At 30.3% G+C, this 26,692-nt stretch overlaps 1 protein-coding gene and 1 non-coding gene across 4 annotated transcripts in view; both read right to left on the bottom strand.

Moving 5' to 3' along the window:
• Positions 1 to 26,692, bottom strand: part of sens-2 (zinc finger transcription factor senseless-2) — a 98,852-nt gene that overhangs the window by 49,524 nt on the left and 22,636 nt on the right. For 2 of the 3 annotated variants that reach the window (XM_076398957.1, XM_076398959.1), the window contains exon 2: positions 14,123 to 14,281. The exons of the other annotated variant lie outside the window; for it this stretch is intronic. In XM_076398957.1, the coding sequence (XP_076255072.1) occupies positions 14,123 to 14,281 (159 nt within the window). The remainder of the gene's footprint in view (positions 1 to 14,122; positions 14,282 to 26,692) is intronic. 3 annotated transcript variants of the gene reach the window in all.
• On the bottom strand, positions 3,234 to 3,342 carry LOC143194517 (U6 spliceosomal RNA). Its single transcript, XR_013005356.1, has one exon. It is a non-coding gene; the product is annotated as a U6 spliceosomal RNA (small nuclear RNA).

The raw sequence follows: 26,692 nt of genomic DNA, 5'->3' as shown, positions 1-26,692 counted from the left end.
GTGTATTTTGTTTCAAAATTTTCAATATTTATAATTCTATTCGTTTTCGATTTTACCTTCAATATTCCTTTTCACTTTATTCCTATTCCTTTTCAAAAACCTTCAATATTACATTCATTTAAACATTTGTTCCTCATGAAATTTTATTTTAGTGCTGGAACAATGAAGCTCATTTTTTTTTTAATTTTTTTGTTAAAATTTTCTTTCACAATCTTTTGAACTCTTAGATATTTTTACATCAGTGCTTAATCACCAGCGTCTCGACTAAACATCTCTTTCGGCGCTATGTTTAAATCATAATGTTTTCCTTCACTCGCCGTCTACGTCATAATGGCAGACATTTTGATTTGGAAGGCTTTGGGCAGCTTCCGTCGGATACCGTCGTTTTTTTCTGAGTTACCGTAACGTATGTGACTACGGATTAGTCACAGAGCAGCTCCAAAAGTTAGATACCGACTGTAGTCACCGTAGACTTGTCATGTCTTCGCCGAGGTCGTCGAACAATCGATCCTCCCACAGCGTCGATTACGGGAGCCCTGTCCGAAAAATAGCTTGTTCTCAACATCGTCGATGGACCACATTCAGTGCTCAACCATCGTTTGGTTTAGACGTGCCACCATCGACTGCCCAAGCCTCGTCTCCAGGTAACACCGCTGCCATCCGTTTTATCTAATTGTATATTTCACATTTTTTTTTATCACATAATGTCAACACCACTGTTTCATTTCATTTTACCTCCATTCACCGAGCCACATCATTTACCCTAAACTTGAATAAATTCGAATTTAATATTTTAACAAGCGTGTAAAGGATTTCTGACATTAAAGTAAAATGATTGCTGAAGTTAACATATAAATATTTTAAACTGAAAAATTCAGGAATGACCGGAGGTATAGTACATACATTGCTTACAAAAGATGATCAAAATCAAATGAACTTCTTTAATTAATATCATAAAATCTTGTAACAAATGGCTACAGTTGGTGAAAAGTAAAACAACGCGCGAAAAAATTTTGATTAAAGTTCAATTAAATAGGATATGAAATGTGTTGTTAGCGATGATACTTAAGGGTCCCTGCCATCTATAAATGTTTCCATAGTTTCCATTTTCAGTCAGTTTATAATTACAATTGGATATTGAAAATTTCTTATAAAAAGTGAAAAATTATTTAAAAACCCATTGAGACGTACTAATAGAATCGAAATTTAATTTATGTCAAAATGGGTGTCACATTCGTTGATATTAAAATTGAAAATAGCGAAAAATGAAGAGGGTGCTCATGGTAACACTATAATTGATGATTCTTGAATCTACCACCATAATTCTAAGTCGGGAATGATGAGATTTTCATTGAATAAGGCTATTCAAATCGCAAACAACAATTGTGCCCAAAGAAATGCACCTAGGACTGTACACTCTCTTAACAACAATACTAGAATGTGATGTTGATATTTAACTTTATCTATTTTAACTAAAGTAAGTAAGTAAGAAGAGTAAGTAACTAGTACAAAGAAGTAAGTCATAAAATTGTAAGAAAAATTTTAGAAAAATGTGAGTTAAATGCCAATGACCTTATAGCAGACAACATAATATCAAACACCTTAGGATTGGTATTACGGTTTATGGTTTCAGCTCAACCCTGATTCTAATATTAATAAATAAAATAATAAAGAAATATTAAATAAAAAACAGAATTACATATATAAAAAAATGGAAATATATAAATGACTCTTGCAGCTTTTTAAATAATAGATAGACCAGCCTATCTACACAAAATCTCAATATGATTATATTGAAACTATTAAAAAATGAATGATAATGATTAGAAATAAAACGAGACTCACAGTAGCATGTGAACCAAGATATATAATTACACAAACTAAAAATGAAAGAATAAAACCTACAAACCTAACACTTTTATTAAATATTAATTAAAGTAATTAAATCTATATAAAGGTATAGAAATCTAATACAGGGCATAGGAACCGAAGTTCATGGAATCCAAGAGTTGAAATTGAACAAGAGAAAGAAAAATCGAAAAATCAAGTAAAACGAAAAGCGAAGAGTACAAACCAATATATGGACCTACATTAATATTAATTTATGCGAAATGGTTTAAGGATGGATAAAAGCAAGATTCAAGCAGTAGAAACGAAATATTTCAAAAATGACAAAAGTGTAACGCAGATGGGCAGGTTAAGAGCTGAAAAATTAGAAAAGAGGTCACCCTTGAATCACTTGAGGAGTACATAAAATTGAGACAACTCAGTTGATGGTAAAACGTTAAGAGAGAGCCTGACAATCATAAATGGACAGAATAAAGATCACTTAGGATAGGCTCTCTTAGGTTTAAATGTTTCAGGAATTTACTGAGAGAGAGAGAGAGAGAAAAAAGGAAGATTTTTTTATCGCCTTGGCGGGTGTCGTCATTTGGTGACGGTGTTGATTTAAAGGGGAGGGTATAGGCATAAAGTATGAATAAATATTTGTAATTTGAATTATAATTATAAAATTGCATAAAAATGAACACAAATATAGGACAACAAACACAAGCATAACGAAGTAGAGGTTCTATCCATAGAGCACACATCAGCACCCATACCGAAGTGGTAAGGTTATTTGGTCAGTAACACTAAATTTAGCATAGGCTAGATTCTACGGAGAAAATAGATTTCTCGTAGAAATCCGAGGAGTCTCTCTGTATTTTCTCCTGTTAAGACATTTCCAAAATTTTGCAGCCCATAATTAATTGTAATCTGGGTCAGCCGCGGACAGTCGGTCAACATACGGTAGACTGAAATAAGGGCACGGTGACAAGGCTTAGAGTAAGCAGGCGGGCTCGAAGTCATCAAATGACAATGCGAGAAACGACAGTGGTATATAAGTCGATTCAAAGCTACAGCATGGTGACGAAAGGCAGGAACGCGAGGAGAGGAGAAGAAAATCAGCTTTAACCTCAGAGAGCCTATTGTGGCTGACCTTCTGGTCCCAACGACGTTTTACCTCGTTATTTGCGAAACAAGAAACGAACGGGATAAGGTTGGTGTGGATACAAATATCCGTGATGGGAAGAGTCGTCTTACGAGGCTGCCGATTTAGCCGCACTATCGGCTCGTTCATTTCCCGGTGTACCAACGTGACAAGGGATCCACACTAAACTTGTCTTGATCCCATTCAAATAAAGGGCACGAATAATTTACAGTCAGTCGGTGACCAGGGGACGGTTGAACTTAAAAATGTGGAACGCTTCACGATTTTGCGTATCGTCCCTGCGCAGGAACCATGCTAATCTTCTCTGTAGATTCGCAATTTTAGTACATGTACAGATATGGAATTCGTACATAGAACAACAGTATACCGCTTAGTGATTTAAATCTTTTGATAAATTTATTTGATCAATATTATTTACACCGATGTTACAAGTATGTAAGATGTAAATAAGGACAAACGAAAACGAAAATTGATAAAATAATGGTCAGCATAAACCAGATTCGATGATTTCTGTGCGTATTATCTACATCGTGTCCGCGTAGGAATGATTTATGGGACATTATCGCTGTTTAAATTTCACAATTCCGTGCCATATTTCAGAGTGGCGTCGCTCCCTATCGCCTAGGTCACTCCTGTTTGCACAAATACTTGTGTCATATTTATTTGTCTTTGGTGGCGTGCACGATTGCCATCGTCCGTCCAGGCCAGGTATTAAATAAATATCGGAAATAAACATTAATAACACGAAGAACACACGAGGGCGTGGTGCCTCGACAGGTTTATATCACAATAAAATTCGATCATTAAAAAAATTAAATTGCGATAAGGTAAACAATGTAGTACATGAAACATTATTAAACAATGTACGGAACACATATAAGTAACTACTAATTAGTTGATCCTTAATCGTTCCTAATTTAATAGGAAAAAATATTAATAAACCATTACTAATCGATAATACAGTACGATTTTGTTAATCCGCACTTTCATTAAAACGAATTCTTCGAAAATATATTTTATATCCTTACTCGATTTAAACTATATGATTAAAATAGAATGGTCATACCTTTAAAGCAAAAGGGAGCAGCGAGTGTGCTGTAGGAAGATCAAAGTTCATATAACCGTATCCATATGAAATATACCCTGCGCAATTATCTGCTTTTAAAATTATGTATTAGCTTCGATTTTATCAACTAGGTTTCATCTAGATAGGTCTATTGTTTAATAACAGCTCTGGGGATTAAACCTATTCAGTGGCAAGTAGCCAACTTATAAACCAAATCAGAATCCGAACTTATCCAACCTGATCACTAATACAAATGGCTTGTTTGTTTAATTGGAAACATATTTTGGACTAGTTGCTTTTTCATCACTGCCCCGATTTTCCAGCAAAAAAATTGGTAAATGATGACGAAAAAAATATAGAGTAATGTACTACAAAGCACCTAGAAAATATCTGCAATATTCACAATACTTGCAAATTTGTTAGGTTTAAGAGGTTTATTTAAAAAGTCAATTTAAACCTTTATAAATCCACAAGCCGGTTACAGAGTAGTTGAACATTAAATCTTCCTCCAAAGTTACCTGCAGGGTCTTCCTCTAAGTAGGGGAGTGTTATTTCAGTGTTTTTATTATTGTATGAAAACGGTTCTTAGAACGCTAGTGTCAATCAAAGGAAAAACCTTCTCTTAAAAATTTTATAAAAATTTAATTACAACACTACTTCTGCCTCTACCCAGAAATGAATATGCTAGGAAATATTTAATTATTTAATTATATATTTTATTATTTATTAACATTTTGTGGAAAAAGTGATGTTTCTACATCCACATTTTAGTATGCATATGGATATTTCCCGATAAATCGCACTCAAAATAGTTGTTCGCGGTAGAAGAAGTACATAAAGAGAAAGAAATTTCTTCAGAATTACATTAGACATTACAATGATTATTGACAAACCAATAAATAATGAATTTTTTCAAAACAAGTGTTTTCGAGTTATCCCAATTGGTACATTAAAATTCCCGAAAAAAAATTAAGAGAGAGCAAATTTAATTTCGATCTTAACATGAGCTCCAAATTGTATAACTTAAGCAGAGATTACTCTTCTTTAACATCTCGGAAGATATAATCCTTCAAAACTCATGAAGTTTAATGATTGAAGTATTATTTCAAATAACTTGGTCGAGATTATTATTGTCAGATTTTACACTATAATATATAAAGATAGATACGATATTATTGGCAACAAAGCGATCAGTATAATCAATTTGACACAACTGTCACCAATACACCGAATATAATTATGATTTATTATAAATATTTTACCAAAAAAAAACATAAACAATTCATAAAGTCTTAAATTTATAACCAAAATTGTATTATTATACAGATCTATCATACATAGTTGTCCGCCTTCAATTAATGGGTGCTATATATGTTATGACACCTACCTGTTTATGCCTGCTAAGATAACATTATCCCAATTTGTTTTTTAATATGAGATATAAAGACTTAAAGGATAGACATTAAATTAATTTTCTGACTTTTACGGTAGGTGTTATAAACCTATCTTTGTCTCATAAATTTATCGGAAAAAGATAAACGGATATCCAACCTTATTTAGTCGAAGAAAAATTATCGATAAGAACATCATTCGGTGGAGATCAAGCGAATTAGATATTTTTATATTGCCGAGATTATAACGATCAGCACGGTTTTGATAAAAATTGATTTACGACAACAATTTCACGTCGGCCTTTCGATTATTTAGGGCGTAGAACAATTTGTAAACTTTATTTTTGTTTGATTTATTTTTAAATGGAATTGTTTCGTAAGGCTTACGGTTATTTGACGATTTTTTTTTGGTAAATAAGGTAATAATCGTATAATCACATGTCATCCAGAGATAAAAATTATTTTGGAGAATGAAATTGACATTATTTTAAAAATGTAACTAAAATAAGATTTTAAGCCAATATGAAAATAGATGACACTGGAATATGAATTTTAATATTAGTTGAATGATTTATAGAAGAATAAGAGTTTGAAGTAGGTCTTTGAAGAAATTTTGTGACTACAAAGAAGAACATAGAATCATAAATCAACAGTTTTCAAATCTGCTATACGTATTCCTTTTTTCCTTAAATACCTAAATAATTCTTCTTCTATCTCTAATATTTCTAAATATTTATGTATGGTTATTTGTATATGAATGTTTCGATTTAGAAAAAAAATACTCGCCAATTTATCAACGGAAAAACAGAACAACGTCATATTATTAATATATTAATGAATGGCGAAAATGTAATAGAAACATCTATATACATTGATGCAATCAGTAATACTAAAAAAATATTATTACTTTTTTAGAGAAATGTTAAAATTATAGATTTTAACAGTTAGGTTCGCTTCTTTAATAATTATTTACATTAATACTTCGAATTTTCATCAACAGATATCGCTTATCGAAATACATGTAGGCACCCAATAATAATCTGGGTTTATTATTTTAATCTGACGCTATTTATTAAAAAATCGCATCGATTTTTTAATACAGTTCTATAGCTGACAAAGGGAAGATGCTTTATGAGCTTATTAAGCAACTATAGTTAATAAAAATGATTAAGGTAAGAAATTAACATATAAAAAAATTCGTTCACTCTCTAAGCACAAATAATCTTTTATTTTTAACATGGTGAATCCTCAAGCACAAATATATTATTTGACATACTATTTTCTTGCAATGTAATGCATTTATATTACGTATCTAGTTCGAGCAGATATCACTTTATCATGTAATTGATTTTGTTTAAATGGGCGATGTTTGATGTTGAAAATCAACAGTCCTACAATAATTTGTGTTAGATTAAAAGTGATTTACAATCCGTGGGCTCATCCATCATTCTGCCATCGATATCTGAAATCCCTGCTTTATCGGCTCTTTCATCGTTCCGCTATCTAGAGAATGTCTGTCGCGCTAATCCCTACGTACATACATCGACACCGCATCCAACAGCTGGCCGAGACTCTGTTTTTCATAACGATTTTTCAATTACTTCAACGAACGATGATAACATTACGAGGTTGGGCAATAATATTTTGCTCGAAAAACCAGCGCCTTCCAGTCTAATTTGATACAGGGAAAAAGTCATAAATACCCCGACAGGATAAAACTGTTGCTTGCTGTTTAATGGGCGATTACTTTTCGTATTAATCATTTTTTTGTTTAACAATTTCCACTGATCTAAGAAAGATTATCGCGATTGATTCGCAGTTTCGCTGTTTCACTGCCAATGATTCACAGATTTAAGGTATCAAAGATTGTTTTTTTTTTGGTATTTGTGATCCCATATCGAATATCAAAGTTCGTATATTTCATTTAAAATGTTATAGGTTAAATAAATCCACAATAAAATCTCACAATATAGCAATTCATTGGTTCTTTCTTAAATCACGAACAATATACTTAGATTTTTATTATATTTCAGGCAATATTTTCTTGTAACAAGGTAGCAATCGATAGGAAATTTTCATTCAGTAAATATAACTAAACGTCGAAGGAAATTTCGAAGAGTAAAGGATTACATACGGTAACCATCAAGCCAGGTAAAGAGATAGACTGATCAATATTTGTAAGAATACCAACACACAGGAACAAAAAAACGGAAAAAAAATTGTAAAATACGAGGTGAGTTTAAATTTTTTTTTTACTTTTTATTCTCTAGAAAGGAATTTATTCAATTATATCAATGTTGTAATTCTTTTAATTAATTACATCTTACATTGGATATGCTCAGTATATTTATTAATATACAAGCAAGGCGTGTACGGGATTAATACTACTAATCAGTATGTATTTTCCAAATTAGAATAAAACTAATCTACTTACGCTAAATTAAGAATACTAAACAAGTTCGTATTATTCGGTTCGCTTCAATCTTCTGATTTCCTGCGTGTTGTTCAGTAACTGTATTGCTTCCATGTTGCTGTGATTCAGCGACCTTATTTCATGTTCTAGAGCGAAATATTGGATCACTTCATGTATTCATTTGATACCGGGGTCATGGTGCAGCTCTTCGTTGGTTACGTAGCGATAAACATTGGTAATTAATCGAACATTGTTTTGTGTGCGTTGGATTACTAGTTGGTTTGATGTTTTAGTGCAACCCCATATTTGCACCTCATAGGTCCAAATAGTCTTTATGATACACTGATAACCTTTGATTTTGGGTCAAGTTGAGAGAATCTTTGGACTAACCACTATATTTGACTGTGAGTCTAATCTACTTTGTCAATCTTCAATCTACTAATCTTTTGTCAGACGTGCTCTTTCCAATTTAACCTACCATCGAGATATATTCCGAGGTATTTAGCTGATTCTGCTTGAGAAATCGGTCATCCGTCAAGTGATATAAATAAGTTTTTTTCAATTCGCCGCAACGCAAAATCAACATGGAGAGATTTTGAGCTATTAAACTGTATTTTCCAGTCTCTAGTCCATTTGTAGATCTTGTTGGCCTCTAATTGTAGATTTTCTATAGCCTTAGATAGAGATACATCTTTTGCCATTATGACTGTGTCGTCAACAAATGTTCCAAGTATTGTTTCTTTTATTTTTGTTGAAATATCAACAGTATCGAGCAGATATAAAAACGGTCCCAAGACATTGCCTTGTGGAACTCCAGTCCAAATAAATTTAAGTGTTGAGAATGCCCCTTCATGCGAGAAGACTTTCGAAAAGATATGATTACAGCAGTCGATAGTAATTCCGCGGAAGCAATTTGATCATTTTGTAGAAATGTTGTAATTATGTTATGTATGTATATATGTACATATGAATATATTAACAATATGCACTTACGGCAATGCTTCTTTTAACCCTCATAGCACTTCTGGATAACTTTGAGCCGTTTTAGCTATTCACTTCCAATGTTATCTAGCTTCTAAATGACGGATCGTGAGTCTTTTTTAATTTTTAAAAGAAGAAAGTTACAAATATCATGTAGCGAACACGGAGGCTAGGATATGACTACGTTTTTATTAATTTACCAAAAATTCAGCAATGTGGAATGTGGAAAATCTTATGGATCCTAAAATATTCAATAGAATAATTATCCTAAAACCACGACATAATTTATTTCTAAGACTTGTTGCGCTTTTATGCATTATTATAATATAATCTAATGCAAATCCTCTTATCAATTATCTATAAAAAAAAATAAAAAATTGCCAAAAGTACGAAAACAACGCGGTGTTTAACTTTTAATAACTGATAAAGAAAATATATTATGTCCCTTCATTATTTGCAACTATATCCCATCATTTTGACAACATAACGATACCGTATCAAAAGATTGATTTTGTTTCAACTCTTGAAACATGAGGCCGAGCGCTATTATGCAAGATGATGACTTTTCGTCTGTTTTTGCAACAATACGTTTCTATATTTATTCAATTGGTGTGGGCAGAGATACGAAGTAATGGTTTCATTTCAAATGAATTCGGTTTTTATCACCAGTCACAATATTCCACAGAAAACATTTCATTTTCATTTGTATTTCCGATCAACTACTGTGATGGCCATTTTCTTCTCTTTTTAAATTTATAATAGTTCTATTTTGATATCCCATCGCAATGATGCCTGAGAATAGTTGATTCTTCAACTGCTAAGGTACCTGAAAGTTCTTTCAGAATTTGACCTGGGTTTTCGTCCAATAAGTCTTAGAGTTTCAGTTATTTAATAGTTGTTCACATTGACACCTAATTAAAATACATGCAAGCACCTAATAGATAATTTCTACCAACTACTACAAAAATACACGTACCAATTCAATTCACTGAACACTGCATATTGGAAAAAAAATCTGAAAATCACAGTGTAATAAATTCGTAGTGTAGTTCCTGTTTATAACCAAAGTAGTAAAAGCTCGGAACCTTTTAACAATATGAACCAATAGTGAAACGCTCATTTAACTCTCTTGAGAATAGGATAATTACTTGGGACGATGACTTCAGACAAATGAATCACATATCTTTTTACAATGTGAATTAACGAAAAAAAGAAAAGCATATAGAATAATATCGACTTACCTTAAGAGAACAAAAAAGAGAGAAACTTGAAACGATAGAAATACGAAACGAAATTTTATAAGACAATTTAATATTATTAACCATTGGAATTTTCGGAAAAGCTATGAAACCACTTCATACATCATTAAGACTGTAACATCGACTATTCTGACATACCATCTCAAAAACATTAATTATATAATATTTTAAATTTTCTATTTTACCACCCAGTGTAGATCTAGACTAGACCAACTACTTAGCGTTACTTCGAAATAACCATTTTAAGCTTTAAACCCGCAATTCGTTATTGGACTTAACACGTTTTCCATTAAAAATTAAACCATCCGATTTGGTAGCTGCAATCAAGGGGACAGAACAGTCATCACACTGCTGCGATAGATGTAAGCCTTCTTTTTCATTCCCGTCAGTATATGGTTGCAATTTTGTATTTGTAGTTGTGATTGTGCATAGGGAAGAGTGTAAAATCCGACAAGGAAAACCACCCCAGCTTCTTTAGTACATAGTATGGTTAAAACCACATGTCTTCTGGCACAATGTTTAAGTTTGGTATTCGTGAGTCGGTAAACTTAATGCAGAAGATCATGATTAAGATACCACAGTCCTGATAAACCCTAATTGGTTAAAAGCAAGCATTGATAATAAAATAAAACATAGCCAAGAAAATCACAACTGACTTCTAAGTTGGTCACTCTCCAGTCGGTAGAATTAATACCGAGGACCGTGGTTCGGATCCCACATTAAATAGTAGATCAAGTCCAGATAAACTCTGGTTGGTAAAAATGAGACTTTAAAATATATAAAAAAACAACTCAATCATACTGATAAGAAGAACTGTCCCCTTACATTAACCATTACTAGTTATCAGAGTTACCAAGCCGGCTAACTTGGTATATTGATTAAAAGTACTCCAAATATTGTACAAATTATTAACATTTTTGTAAAATATTGTCATTCGTATTGCTTTGTGTTTTACCGATACAAAAAAAACCGTACGGAACAAAAACCGAAACGTCCAGTCAGAGCAAACAAATCAAATATTCAGTATTACTGGATGTTTGGGCATTTTTCGTGATATGCAGTATTCCGTGTACAAAACTGCTAATCAAAAATTCTAACTGTGTGTCCCCGGCGGTTGGAATTCTAAAACAAACGCAAAGCTAAAGCAAAACCTTATGTTTTACGACGAAATATATTGAATATTTTATCAAAGATAAATCAGGGTTTTTTAGCCATTTATTACAATTTAATTATTAACGTTTGTTTCCGTGCCTGAGATATAAAAGTTGTTTTTACGCGGAGAGATAAAACTCACTCGCGATATAATATTTAAATATCAATAAAAAAGACACTGATCCCGTAAATCTCGATAATCTATTTTTGTTAATACAAGGTATTTCAGAAATATATCGACGTAATCGAAAATACGCAATATATTAATATCTGTATCAAAACACAAGAATTTATAATAGACGGAACCTTGGTTATGTCTAGTGTACATAAACTAAAATTTACTATTATAGTCTATAAATTGCGATTAGTCAGCTTGACTAGAAATAAAAATAAGATTTTTATCGATTATAATGTATACCTGAAGTAATACTTTTTTGAAACCAAACAAAACAAAATCTTCTGAAAGTTATGTTTACTTTACGAAAGTTGTTGAAAATCAATAACAGGTCAATTGAAAAGTCCCCGGCCTGACACATAGATGGCTTCACTAGAATTAAATCCATATGTTTTTTAGTTAGCCCTAACCCTCAAAAGATGCGTGTATAAATTTGACAGCTATCAGATCATTCGTTTGTGAATTATAGCATTTACGTGAAGCGACTTTTGATATTGTGAAAAAAAAAATAAAAAGAAAAGATATTGTTAATAAAATATTGATTAAAGGAAAAAATACAGTTGAAGCAAAAACTTGCTTGATGCCGAAAAACAAGTATCAAGATATATTAGAAGTAAACTTTTAATACTATAATAAAGTAAGCTTTTTAATTAATTAAGGCATCACTTGTTTTTTAGGATTATATATAACCTATTTAAACACTTATTTCATTATATTCTCATCAGAATACTAATCAAGGATTTAAACTAGCTCTGAAATAAAAGAATAATATTCTATAAAATAATAAATCGTTTTTTGAAGAATTAAAATGAACTGATGTAATGTTTATCAAAATAGTTAAATTCAATCCTTTATAATTAACGTATTGTACTTAATACAGATGTAAATAGAAAAGTTTAAATACAAGATAACATTGTTATATTAATTCTAAATTAATTATTTTAGTATAATTTAGCTTTTTATATCGATAAAATCAGTTTTATCATATTATATTTCATTGCGAAACCTTAAACGAACCGTTAATAAATTGAATGAGATATTATATATATTTTTAGTTGTATTCTGAATGGTGCAAAACAAGTCAAGATATTTAATCTATTTGTTATAATATATTTCTTCAAAATTGCACTAAATTAAATTAACAAGGCTTTTCCAAGTATAGTTCATAGTTAATAATATGAAATCGAAATTAATTTAAATTAAATTAACACGGAAAAATGAAAACCCCATTTTATTATGAAAACTTTTGTTATTATTTGATCACAGTAGTAATTTTACCTATTTTGATGTTTTGGTGTTCTTTATCGAAAATCTTATTTTTGGTGAGAGATGTATCTTAATATTTGTAATTTTCCTATTTTGGTAAAAAAATCGTTCTTCTTTAAATAAATGTCTTTAAACCTAAATATATTGCAAAACTTAATCAGTAAAGCTATAATATAGCATGATAGAAAAACTACAGTTCATAGAATATCTTAGATATATGTCAAAACTTATAGCGCTTTAGTAATTTATATATCACTCACTATCTCTCTTTACTGTCTAAATGAAAAAATGCAATTCAAGTTTATCCAAAATTGACTGATATTTATGATGATGAGTATTCAAGTAATAATTGGTTTAATTAATAATGTTGGTTTTAATCTCATAAAACAGTTTTGAAAATATATTGAGTTCCATATAAAGTAACAGTGAAGAATTTAAGAAACCGAGTTTCCATTTGTGAATAACTACTGAAACCAAAAAAATTGAGCTATTTTGAAACAACTTCCAATTATTCGACTCTCTACTATCAACAACGAATGCGATTGAAGCAGGTGATATAAAAAACGATCAAAATTGATTAATAAAAAAGGCGTTACCTTGATGACAACGCTAGACCACATACACGTTTCTAATGTTTCGAAATTCATTCCTCCAGTGTATACCTAATCCTTAATTAACAGAACAAGAATAAATATCAATTTAAAATTTAAATGTACTGCATTTAATATAGCTGATGCCTGTTTGGCTAAGCGGAACATAAACAAAGCCTTACTACCGGATTCAAACTTGTAATTTAATTTGTTTATTCAAAGAAATACCCATACATTATATTTACAATTCGGACATAGAAAACGTTCTGAGAGTAGATCCTGACAGATAAGGAGATAACTGAAGGTTTAAGGGTATGTCTCAACAATAGGAGTTTGACCGACACTATAACACATTTCCAAATCTTCAACTTTTCATTTTAAATCACCAAATATAAGGTAATCGATCTCCTATACTTACAATTTTATCATTTGAACATTTAATACTTTTTCTATATGACTCAGATTGACTCTGATTACATTTTTTAAAAGTTTCTCTTTGTACTTCATGATAACTCCATAGGGGATATAAGTTTTAGCAGCTTCTCTATGTATTTATTTTAACCTTAGGTATAAACTAACTTTGTAAAGATGTCCCTTCTTTGTTTGCTCTTCAATGAATGTTTTAATTTCGTTATATATATATATATATATATATATATATATATATATATATATATGTACTATTTTGTATTAAACCAATTAAAACAAAACGTATTTTATTACATCAAAACTTTTTCAATATTAAAAATAATAAACCCTAACCGAAGAAACGAACTGCACAAAATTATAAAATAGTCTTCTATCAATTTATCGACTCCGTGCGAGTTTATATTTTACCTGGAGACTTTCCTTTGGGATCGTCGTTTGTCGTATGCGCCAACGTCGACAGGTATCTTGAACCGAAGGGTACAATTGACGACTCCCACAGGTTTCGTCGATAACTGGGGAAACTAGAGGTTGGAATGAGTTGTAAGGGAGACGTTGATGGTCTATCATCTGAAACATAGTTCAAGATGTATACATTAAATATGCATGATTATTCGGATAAAATGCTATATTGAAAAATAGTTAGAAAGAATATAAGTTGAAAGTTCTGTATTTTATTGCATTAAATTCTTAAAAGATAATATAAAGAAAGAACTTTTGCTAAAATATAGAAATAGGAGGAAGCCTACAATACGTTACATGTCTATATTTAAAAATTATGAATTAGATGTTTCGGCAAATATTTCAAAATATATATAAAATAAAATATGTTTTTAGTTCTACTTATGACGAACAGTTCTTCACAAACTTATTAAATGGTCTAATACAGATCATAAATATAACTCCCGAGTGCCAAATCAGTTAAATATGATGGAAGGTGTTTATAATGATTAATTATACCTTATATATAACTTCAGAGTCTTTATAAAGTAAGAACTCTTGAATTGGTACATTTTATTTTATACATCTATATAATATTTTACATTAATCGTTTGATTTTTTTAAATTATTAAATACACGAATTATAACACACATGGGACATGTAATTAAGCTACTTAAGTTACATTATCTTCATTATCTTATGTGATATGGTGATTTCATATCTTATCAACGTGAAAAATTATCATTTAACATCCACGTATATTGGGTTTCGTATGTATTCTAATACTTGTTTGGTACATCAATAAAAATATTGATGTACCAAAATATTTCCAAAATTATCTGAATTTTTTTCTCATATTTCCTTTAGCATGTCGTAGTCTTTGAGAGTTTACACTTGGTTTTCGACCAATAAGGGTTGCAATTCATTGTCTTCGAATTTTTCGGACTTCTAGTAAATTTTCATTGCTGCCATCGACATCACAATCGCCTCATTTAAATCGTTGAAACCAAAACCGACCATTAGGATATAGCAGAGTATTATCACCATAAGTTTCATAAATATCAATAATTTTGGTGGAATTTAGCATAAATCCTCAAATAAAACAACAAATTATATGAATGTTGAAAATACGTTCCATGATTGGCGTCTTTATACACTGGATAGTTTAATAATACTAAGTGGAAAACTATTTTTCATGTAGAATAATATTCTCATCTAATTTAAGTGTTCAATAATGTTGTTTAACAGTTATTTGCATTATTACTTCACATTTTACAAAAAGATTTTACAACAAATTTTAGTGTACTTTTCTTTCTTTCTTTATTTTCTCTTTTTTCAATGTTTCAAATGAAGATACATAATTATGTTTTATTGATTTATAAGCAATTTCTAAACTCAAAACAAAATTTCACTAAGCTCCCTTTTAGTATCATTATTTCCTTTTTTAAAAATTATAATATCGATATTTAGTTGTATATTCATATCATAGAATTTTATTTTTAATTTTTTGAATTTTAAGTTTGATATAGTACTTTATCAGATTATCAGTTTAGTTAGTTTAGTTTAGTTTTAGAGTACCAACTGAATACAATAAAGTTCAAATTTCATCTATTAATTAACGCCAGTGTATCGAAATAAATCAATGGAGGATTACGACAGTTTTTCCCTTTCTATTTTTCATTTCAACATGTGCGCCTCAACCAGAGAAAAAATGTGGTGCTGTTATTAAGAGCTTCACATACTTATCATATTGATAAAAATAAATCTGAATGGATTCCAGATGGGTCGGTGGCCGTAACGTTGTTCGTTGTTACACCGACCATTGAAACACATGTTACAAGTATCATTTACATTCATTGCGATACGTGTATTAAAAACGTAGCTTATGTTATATATGGGGCATTTCTGAAAGGATTGCTCGATGTACTGGTATTACCACATCATAAGATATACAACAGATAAATATTAAACGCGCTTTTCATCTAACGTTTATTCAAAGAAGTTTAAAACATAATGAATTAGAAATGAGAATTGATTGAACTGATTTTAAGTATAAATATCATAAGTAATTTTTAAAAAATGTTTTAAAACAGGACGAAGTTAGAAAACATTATATTATAAATTTACTTAATGAATTGCCAATAATCAAAAAAAAAATTAACCACAAAGAAATTTATCAAATGTCTGTATGTTTTAAATAAACTCGGCAGCATTAAGCATAACAATAAGCTTGAATTACCCAAACATATTTCTAATTACTAATAGACAGCATATTAATATATTGTATATTATTGATATTACTAATAATGAACCATATAATTTCTATTAATAGCACTAATTACTAAACTACTTTTAAATAAAAAAATATATCGCCAGAAAACATGAATAATTATTCCAGGAAAAAAATCAATTTTTATTTCTATACTGATTACGAATAATGGCGTACATAACCAATTATTAACTAATTACCGATATCGCTATCTATATGTTATGATTTGTTTGATAAAGGTTGTTTTGTTGGTTTTACTGGTCATAAAAATGGTGTCGCTCTTTCGGAAACTACTTTTATCAAAATATAATGTACATATATATAACATAATATCCATATGTGTCATTAAACAAACAGATAAAATGTAACGATTGAACGATAATGATTTTTCAAAGTTGAGTTAGTTGTACTAGAAGAGATATTTGTCGTAATATATTGAATATTCGCAATTTCAATGTAATATTATTTTAATTTATTCTTTAAAAGAATATATACTAATTCAGTAACAGTAAAAGTAAAAATATGAATCAAAAATAACAGTATTTTTAGTAATTTTTATTAATTGTTTGCTGATCTGTAACATCTAGTAATAATTAAAAGCTTTCATTGATGGAAAAAAATACTGTCCCGCCATATTCCTGAACGTGTAACATAAATCTACAAGACGAATTTAGATTGAGAGTTTAGAGCTTCACACGAAACAGTATTCTCAACATTTAGTTCTTAGATCTTTAGTATTCTCAAATTTCCATAGGGTAGTATCTTGAGACCATTTCTATATCTGCTCCATACACTGCTGATATCCCAACAATAATAGAAACAGTACTTGGAATATTTTTTGATGGCACACTCATGCCAAAACGCATATCTTTAGATAGAGCTATAGAAAAATTATATGCTAAGATATATAAATAGAATAGAAACATTTTCCTTTTATAAACACGAGCTTTTCAGTTGTATTATCAGTCACTTGTTGGTGAATGAATAACACCTGTTAAAAAAAAAGTCATTCCACAGGACCTGAGGACAACAATTTTTATTATAACGTATGAACCTATATTTTAACTCTAACTAAATTGTATACTCATGTTCCTATCTACAAAAACAATAAAAACATGATTTTCTTTACTAGTACTGCGGCTTCTGTTACTCCCAGGCATTATTTCAGGATTTTTTCAATTTTCTTCCAAAGCATTCATTCTATTCTCTCATCCTCATGCTCTGATCTATTGTGACGCTTGCAATTCAGGAAATAAACGCCTTATATAACTAAGGTGACAGTTTAGAAAAATAAACAAATATCCTTTCTGAGCTCTCTTTTAGTTGTAAATATAAACATAATAGCAAAATGCCTCCAGTTGTAAGCCTATAGCTGATCTAATCTGATTCAAATAGACATTAAAGTAGCCAGAAATTTTTCATAACAACAATAGTTGCTCTACAGAAATTAGTTTCAATATTTCAATGAATTCCTCCAGTTATTCTAGTTCTATGACTGAGAAAGTTTTATTTGTATATAAACAAAACAAATTAATATAAACAAGCGATAAAGAAAGCATTTGTGTTGGGATTTTCTGTTGCGTCTCAACAAAGATTGACGTATTTAGCCGTCACTATTTTGCTTAGGAAAGCATTTCTTTCTGCAGAATGCATCCATTAATAAGATCAGTAAAGTAATTAATTTAAATACAATGTAGAAATTATATTTTTAAAAAATAATTAAACTAGAAACACAAAATGGTATTTCAGTTAAGTATTTTAAGAAACACAAGTACTGTATAACTCTGCCGACTAGTAGTCAAACACTGATAAATTAAAGCTCTTCGATTAATTAACAATGCTAATCGGCTGAGAGCATGAAACAGGGTTACCAACTCACAGCAACGTGAAAGAACTTGCATATTAACTTGCATACTATATAAGTGTTACTGTTATGTTTTACTTGGGTAATCTAATTTATATTTTTAAGTACAACAGAACAGCTGCAACGGTATTATCTGAAATGTAGTATTACAGAAAACATGTAAAAACAATATTTCAATATATTTTTAAACCGACTTTATTTTTTATTGGAATGTAAATTAAATATATAAAATAATATAGTACATTAGTCGGTAAAATATTTTAATTGTCTATGTAAGCAAAACCAAAAAATAAGATACAATTTCTTAATCAACAACAACCGAATAAGACATCTGAAAACACCATAAATTGGAATTAGGAAACATAAAATTACGAATGTACATATTTATACACGCATATATGTAAAATATTTATCATATGTGACTACGAACTTCCTGATTTCGGTTCATTAAGGCCTCACATTTCACCAGACGCGTCGTGAAAACTGAAACAATTAAAGCATTTCCTCCGGCGGTGACGCAGATAGGCGCAGTATTAAACGAAAATTACAAATCTTTTTAGATGGCTCGTTGTTGTTTTTTGTCGAGCTAGTTGTATCGGGTTACATTGCAAGTACAACTAATCCATCCGTAACGCATCGTCATGTTTTAATGACTTATGTTCGCCACATGCACAGTTCTTCGTGGCTCATTTTTTGTCATATTTGAATGTTTCGAGCGACTACGACAAATTTGTACTAGAATTTCTATGTATAAATGTTAAATAGTTACATAATGATTATTAATAGCTCTAAAAATTTATTGTATATGAGCTGAAATCTGAATACGAACAAAATCTGGTATATTCTCGCTCAGGGAGGACATATATATATATATATATATATATATATATATATATATATATATATATATATATATATATATATATACATATATATATATATATATATATATATATTTTAATGTATGTGAACGTATGTTCGCCGATTTGTCCGTCAAATATCGATTTTCAAAATTTTCTTTTATTCGAAAAAGTGTACTTTTGAGGTGGTCCCTTTGAAACTAAGTCAGGATCTGTTGGGGGCGGTGAGGAGGTAAATCGAGAGGAAACCTCAAATTTCAAAGGCGCGTACAAAGTTTTCACATATCTTTTTATCTAAAATAATCAGATATTTGGGTATAATATTATTGCTAAACTGATGTGATGAAAAATCGGAAGTAGTTCAGTGTAAAAGACATTCACCTTGCTTTTTCAGCACCAACGGTATCATATGAGAAGCCGTAGAAACATTATGAGTAACTGTTTCTATGGTGTAATAATTAGAACGTAATGATGTTAAGCTCACAAGCCAGGGTCGCGGGTTAGATTGAACACAGGCCAGCAACTTTTTTTTTCCAGTTTGGCTGGAACATCTCTCAAATCACATAGACCAGGTACCAGACCGCAGGGCCTAAAACATTCCTTATCTTCAATCATTGTTCCATCATTCTCATTTTTCCTCATATGGGATATACTTTTACTTGGGCTATCCATTGTAATACTTAATAAAATACCTGCGTAATTTATTGAGTAAATATATAACACTAAAAAGAGAAAAATAAAATATTTTTATAAAGACCATTTGAACCGAGTTTTTAAACGTTTTTTTATGTTAAAAATAAAGTTTGATAAAAGATATTTTACTTTTTAGTGAGTTCCTTATTTATTTTCGAAGTCGGTTCAAAATATTTTGTTATATTTATTCATTATTTTGGACATTATTCTGGAGGGAAGATTATCTCTAATTTGTTAATATATCAACCAGGAGCCTTTTAAATAATTCTGTGAGGAAAATCTTCTTTCATTATACGGAAATACAAAAAATAAATAAATAGCATAGACACCACAGGCAATCATAGTGGTGTTATCTTTAATTTTGAAAAATTATGCATCAAACCACCACATATTTCAGTTCATCGATTTATTGTCGAATATCTGCACCAATAATAACTGTTTCAAGGCTCGAAACTCTATATGTTTATTAAATTTTAATTTCCCGAGACAATTTTTTAGATATGAAGCTTTGAGTTCCTTTTTATATATGAAGTTAGATATAATGTTCATCAAGTTTTGATCTTTCTCAGAGTACCAATAAGGTGTTATAAAGCTAATATCAGAGAGACACTATTCCAAGAAGATGGTTATTTTGATATATATATATATATATATATATATATATATATATATATATATATATATATATATATATTTAATGTATGTGAACGTATATTCGCCGATTTGTCCGTCAAATATGGATCGATTTTCAAAATTTTCTTTTATTCGAAAAAGTGCACTTTTGAGGTGGTTCCTCTGGAACCAAGTCAGGGTCTGTTGGGGGTGGTGAGGAGGTTAATCGAGAGGAAACCTCAAATTTCAAAGGCGCGTACAAAGTTTTCACATATCTTTTTATCTAAAATAATCAGATATTTGGGTATAATATTATTGCTAAACTGATGTGATGAAAAATCGGAAGTAGTTCAGTGTAAAAGACATTCACCTTGCTTTTTCAGCACCAACGGTAACTGTTTCTATGGTGTAATAATTAGAACGTAATGATGTTAAGCTCAGAAGCCAGGGTCGCGAGTTAGATTGAACATAGGGCAGCAACTTTTTTTTCCAGTTTAGCTGGAACATTTCTCAAATCACATAGACCAGGTACCGGACCGCAGGGCCTAAAACATTCCTTATCTTCAATCATTGTTCCATCATTCTCATTTTTCCTCATATGGGATATACTTTTACTTGGGCTATCCATTGTAATACTTAATAAAATACCTGCGTAATTTAGTGAGTAAATATATAACACTAAAAAGAGAAAAATAAAATATTTTTATAAAGACCATTTTAACCGAGTTTTTTAAAAGTTTTTTTTATGTTTAAAATAAAGTTTGATTATATTTTACTTTTTAGTGAGTTCCTTATTTATTTTTGAAGTCGGTTCAAAATATTTTGTTATATTTATTCATTATTTTGGACATTATTCTGGAGGGAAGATTATCTCTAATTTGTTAATATATCAACCAGGAGCCTTTTAAATAATTCTGTGAGGAAAATCTTCTTTCATTATACGGAAATACAAAAAATAAATAAATAGCATAGACACCACAGGCAATCATAGTGGTGTTATCTTTAATTTTGAAAAATTATGCATCAAACCACCACATATTTCAGTTCATCGATTTATTGTCGAATATCTGCACCAATAATAACTGTTTCAAGGCTCGAAACTCTATATGTTTATTAAATTTTAATTTCCCGAGACAATTTTTTAGATATGAAGCTTTGAGTTCCTTTTTATATATGAAGTTAGATATAATGTTCATCAAGTTTTGATCTTTCTCAGAGTACCAATAAGGTGTTATAAAGCTAATATCAGAGAGACACTATTCCAAGAAGATGGTTATTTTGATATATATATATATATATATATATATATATATATATATATATTTCCTCTTATCATCTTACATTTTTTGTAACGGAAACTCAATTTCAATTAACCAAACTTATGACCATCACTATAACTTGATACCAAGTAAATGAGCCAAGAATGCTGAATGTAATGACTGTTTGTAAATTAAGGAACCGAAATTAAATGTTTGCATGTATTCTGGTCATTTTCTCACTTTAAGAAGGCATTTACTGACAAAAACTGATACAATGCATAACTTTTTCCCAACTTTCGGGCAACGTTGCGATACCATATCGAGGGAATGTTAGTTTGACAACGATCCAATCATATATACATTTTCGCGCACTTCAGCATTTTTAGTCAGTCCTGATTGAGTTTGTCAAGCCATGCTGCAGCAGTTTTAACAAGTGTTAATCAAAAGGCAGCTTATCTGGTAATCACTCGCTTCTGCTGGCCTTTTCTCCAAAAGTACCAGAGAAAATTCTTCTTTTTACATAGCAAGCAAGGAAACCAGGCTGTTCGAAATAGTATTTTCAGTGAATCCGTGTGGTAGCTGTGTTTCGTCCTTTTGGATATATTCCCGCTTGTAAACGTTTGAAAACAGTTTATTTAACCACCGCTGCGAACTCATATAAGTTTCTTAAGACTTTGTGCTGAGCTTTCGTCCAATTATTGCAATTCTTTAACATTTTTGATCCTCCATGCCGTTCTTGTTGTTTCCAACCACTTTTTAATTGTTGAAACTTAAACCGACATTTTGAAAATGACAAAAAAATAAGCATTATCATAACTTTGTAAAAGCTCTTGGTGGTCTGCAGCAGCAAATTTATACAAAGCAAGCAACAAAAGTAAAATATGCAATTATGACCAAACTACATACAAGCACCTAATAGTTAAATTGCATCTAATCTTCAGCAGAAACTTTGGAACAACCATATAATGTAAATAATAATAAATATAACGTTATTGGTATAAAATATATGTTATCTCTAACGTAATTATATTAATATTAATTATAAATATATTACATGACAGTCAGAATAATTATTGAGGCAGACAGATTTTAGAAGAAATTTTGTTTTTGCCAATACATCTTAAAATATAGTAAAAGAAAAAAACAGAACTACATTCATCTGTAAATAAAGTAAAAAAAAAACTGCGAAAAAGTCCCCGTACAATGTATACAAATCCGATAGGCCTTGCCTGAATCACCATTATAAATCTACATTAAAGCAAACAATCTCAATACGTTAAGTCCACTTACACAGAAACCGAATCGAATTAGACCAATTAGGAATATTACGATTAACTTGTTATTTCCGATTCATTCCAAGACTTCCTAATCGAGTCGATTAGCCTTGATTTGAAAATTCGCTAGCTAAATGTTGATTCAGCACGGTGCTCAAGAAAATAATGTTCAAATGAAACACAACAGTAATTGAACTAACATATCGGCATAGGTTTTTGTCATTGTTTTGTTTGTTTTTATAATTGTTAAAATTCTATCTAACATTTTTAAACTTACATTTTAAGCATATATTTTTTATTCGAAAAAGTACACTTCTATGGTGGCCCCAATTGAACCAAGTCTAAGTGGTAAAATCGAGGAACCTCAAATTTCAAAATAATGTATAATGTTTTCACATATTTTTTATTTAAATATATATATATATATATATATATATATATATATATATATATATATATATATATATATATTTATATGTTTGGGTATAATGTTATTACTGAACTGATGTGACGAAAAATTGGAAGTAGTTCAATATAAAAGCCATTCAGTTTGTTTTTTAAGCACTAACATCATCATATGAGAAGTCGTAGAAATAATGTAGCGAACTGTTCCTATGGTGTAATGATTAGAACGTTAGGCTCACACGCAGAAGTGGCGAGTTCGATTCCTACAGAACAGGCCAGCAACCTTTTTTCTCTAGTTTGATTGGAACATTTCTCAAGTCACCTAGACTAGTTCGCAGATACCAGAGCCTGAAACATTCCTTATTTTCAATTATTGTTTCTTTATTCCTATTTTTTCTCATACAGGCTGTACTTTTACTTGGGCTATATATTGTAATACTTAATAAAATAACTGCATAATTTATTGAGTAAATATCTATAAACTTACATTTTAAGCATATATTTTGATCTAATATACTAACATTTTGATATAACATGATCACTTAAATAATCCAAAATTTGCTACTTTCTTGAATTGTCTTGTCAAATAGGTGCTATATATAAGCCGAATGGTTTCGTTGTTGTTTGAAAACAGTTTTCTCATAGTGTCTATTTCGTGTAGTATCAACAGTACTTCTTCATATTTTGTTCTTGAAGCCCTTTATTATTTCCATATTAGTTTTACAGATACAACCCCTAAAATCGTCGCCATAAATTCGATGATTTTAAAGGTTCAAGATCTGTTTATATATATGAACAGTGTTATAAGTTGGGAAGCTTATGTGTCTACATATTTAATTTTATTCATATTATATATACTGGTATTTTTCTTTATTATGCCTTTTTTGCAAAAGTTTATATTGATAAATTTGTGTTAGTTTTGTTTCGTTTGATTTGATTTTCCATATTTTCTCTACCTACGCCACAGTTTTCACGTATAGCTTAATTATACTAATTCAAATTGTTTTTCTCTTTAAGCTAGAGTTTATTCACTTTGGCTGGATAGTTGTAGTAGTTTAACTCTTAATGTTATTCTTCAATAGTATTTGAAATCTACGTTTTCATAGATGTCCTCATTTCCAATATACCGTGGAGTGCCAACAATGCTGCGAAGTAATTTGTCTTGGTAAGTTTGGATCATATTGATAATTAATTTATTTGAATAACCCCGTAGTTCACACCGTAGCTCCATACTGGCTTCAAAAATGGATTTTCGTTCAGGTGACTTCTTAACATGCTATTTTCACTTAAATATTGATTTATTGCAAATATAAACCGAAATTATATAAAATATAAACAAAAGAACAACTGTGATACAAATGTGATACAACTGTGAAACAGATATAAGTTTAAAAGATATTTAAATAGAGAAAAATATTGAATCAGAAAAAGTTAGTGCTAGCAATGTTTATGTTATGAAAAGGAAGAAAATGGCATATTAATTCACCAGGATTTAACAATGCAGGTTATAAAGGTGAAATTGATTATGCAAATGTTCTCCAAAAGGAAACCATTAGATTCCAATGCTTAGCCCAAACATATTTTTTAAAAACATAAGCGACAAACTCACTAAGCTGTTACCAATAATTCATTGTTTGTTTTTATCATTATTATTTAATTTAAGGCAATTAATATTTGCAGTTTCTAAAAGAGTCTTTTTTATCATAACACTAAACATATGTAGCACTATCCAAAGAATCCTTGGACTTGGAATCCTGGATGAGTATAAAATATATTTAAATAGATAGAAGTATTGCATCAGAATAAATTAGTGCTGACAATGTGTAGGTTATGAAAATGAGGAAAAAATCACATTAATTAATCAAGTTTTGACAATGCGGGTCATAATAGTGAAATTGATTGTGCAAATGTTCTCCGAAAGGTAACCATTAGATGGTCCCATGAACTTTACTTAATCTTCATTAAATCAATATCTGTGATAGCTCCAAATCATCCAATTTGTATTAATAATACGGATTTGAACTGTTCGGAGATCAGTGGGCATGTGCGTGTCGGATAGAGCATGACTGTGCGCGGTACCAATCAAGTCGTACAGTCAAATTGCCACGATGTTAATTGTCCAAAATAAGACCGAGTCCTTTGGCGGCAAGATTTCACCAATTAATCCATTTTTCTTCTGTTCCGACCGTCGTATTTGTTTTAATTTACGAATTAAACTCCTCAATTTGGATTGTTTGCCGGCAGCGTGAGAGTGCTATCAAAGGATTTTTGACCTATTCGTTTCGGTAATGGATTTCAAGGCTGATGACACATAAAAAAACCGACGATGTTTTTTCCTTTCTAATTATTTCAGCTTAACGTTTCTATATTCTCACAAATCTTCGAAGAATCGCTTCATTCTAGTTATTAATGGTGTTACTTACAACCATTTATCGTTATTATTTTTCATTCCTTTCATAGTATTAATTTTCTTAATGGGTTCAGATGTATTATTATTTCAATAACTTGTAAAATAACAATACATCAAAGTCTTCTAAGTGATTAATCTGAATGAACTAATATACTAGTGTTAGAGCTTCATGACCTCGAACACTCTTCACCATTCTTTCGTTGTAAGTAACTCTAAACTAGAATAGGGAAGATAGGTATTCAGAGAACTAGCCTTAATAGGGAGAAAACTTAGACTATCCCACTTGTTATTTCAGTCCAGAGTATCACTATTCTCCTATATTGCTGATCCGTGAAAATGTACTGACATTAAACAAGTGCCATTTAGTTTGATTTTTCTCAATATTTTGGTATTTTCTTCATTTATTCAGAAACCAGATATCCCTGAAACTTACAAACGTTTATCGCCATTATTCTTCATCTCTATTATAGTGTTAATTTTCTTAATGGATCCAGATGTATTATTGTTTCAATAACTTGTAAAATGACAATATATCAAAGGCTTTTAATTAATTAATCTGAATGAATGTAATCACTTTATAATCATCATGAATCCATAGCCAGACATCTTTAAACAAATACACTAGTGTTGGAGCTTCATGACCTCGAACACTCTTCATATTCTTTGGTTGACAATTTCTCATCTTGATCATTCCCTATGATTTTAGTGCACCTCTTTTTGGTATTTTTCGATATGGCTACCATCCAAAAGATCGATTTCGCCAGAAAAATTCAAATCCACACTCCTTTCATTCCACAAACATTATATTATTTGACATTACAATAACCAAGTCTATAAATCGTATAAAGGAACAGGAAATATAGGAATTCGAAAGAACTAGCCCTGATACAGAG

This window comes from Rhynchophorus ferrugineus, unplaced genomic scaffold (assembly GCF_030347505.1).
Source record: "Rhynchophorus ferrugineus isolate W39M unplaced genomic scaffold, kcgeb_rfMv2 rfM3, whole genome shotgun sequence".
Classification (NCBI taxonomy): Eukaryota; Metazoa; Arthropoda; class Insecta; order Coleoptera; family Curculionidae; genus Rhynchophorus; species Rhynchophorus ferrugineus.
Note: the sequence above shows the minus strand (reverse complement) of the source record. Positions and strands in the feature narration are given on the sequence as shown.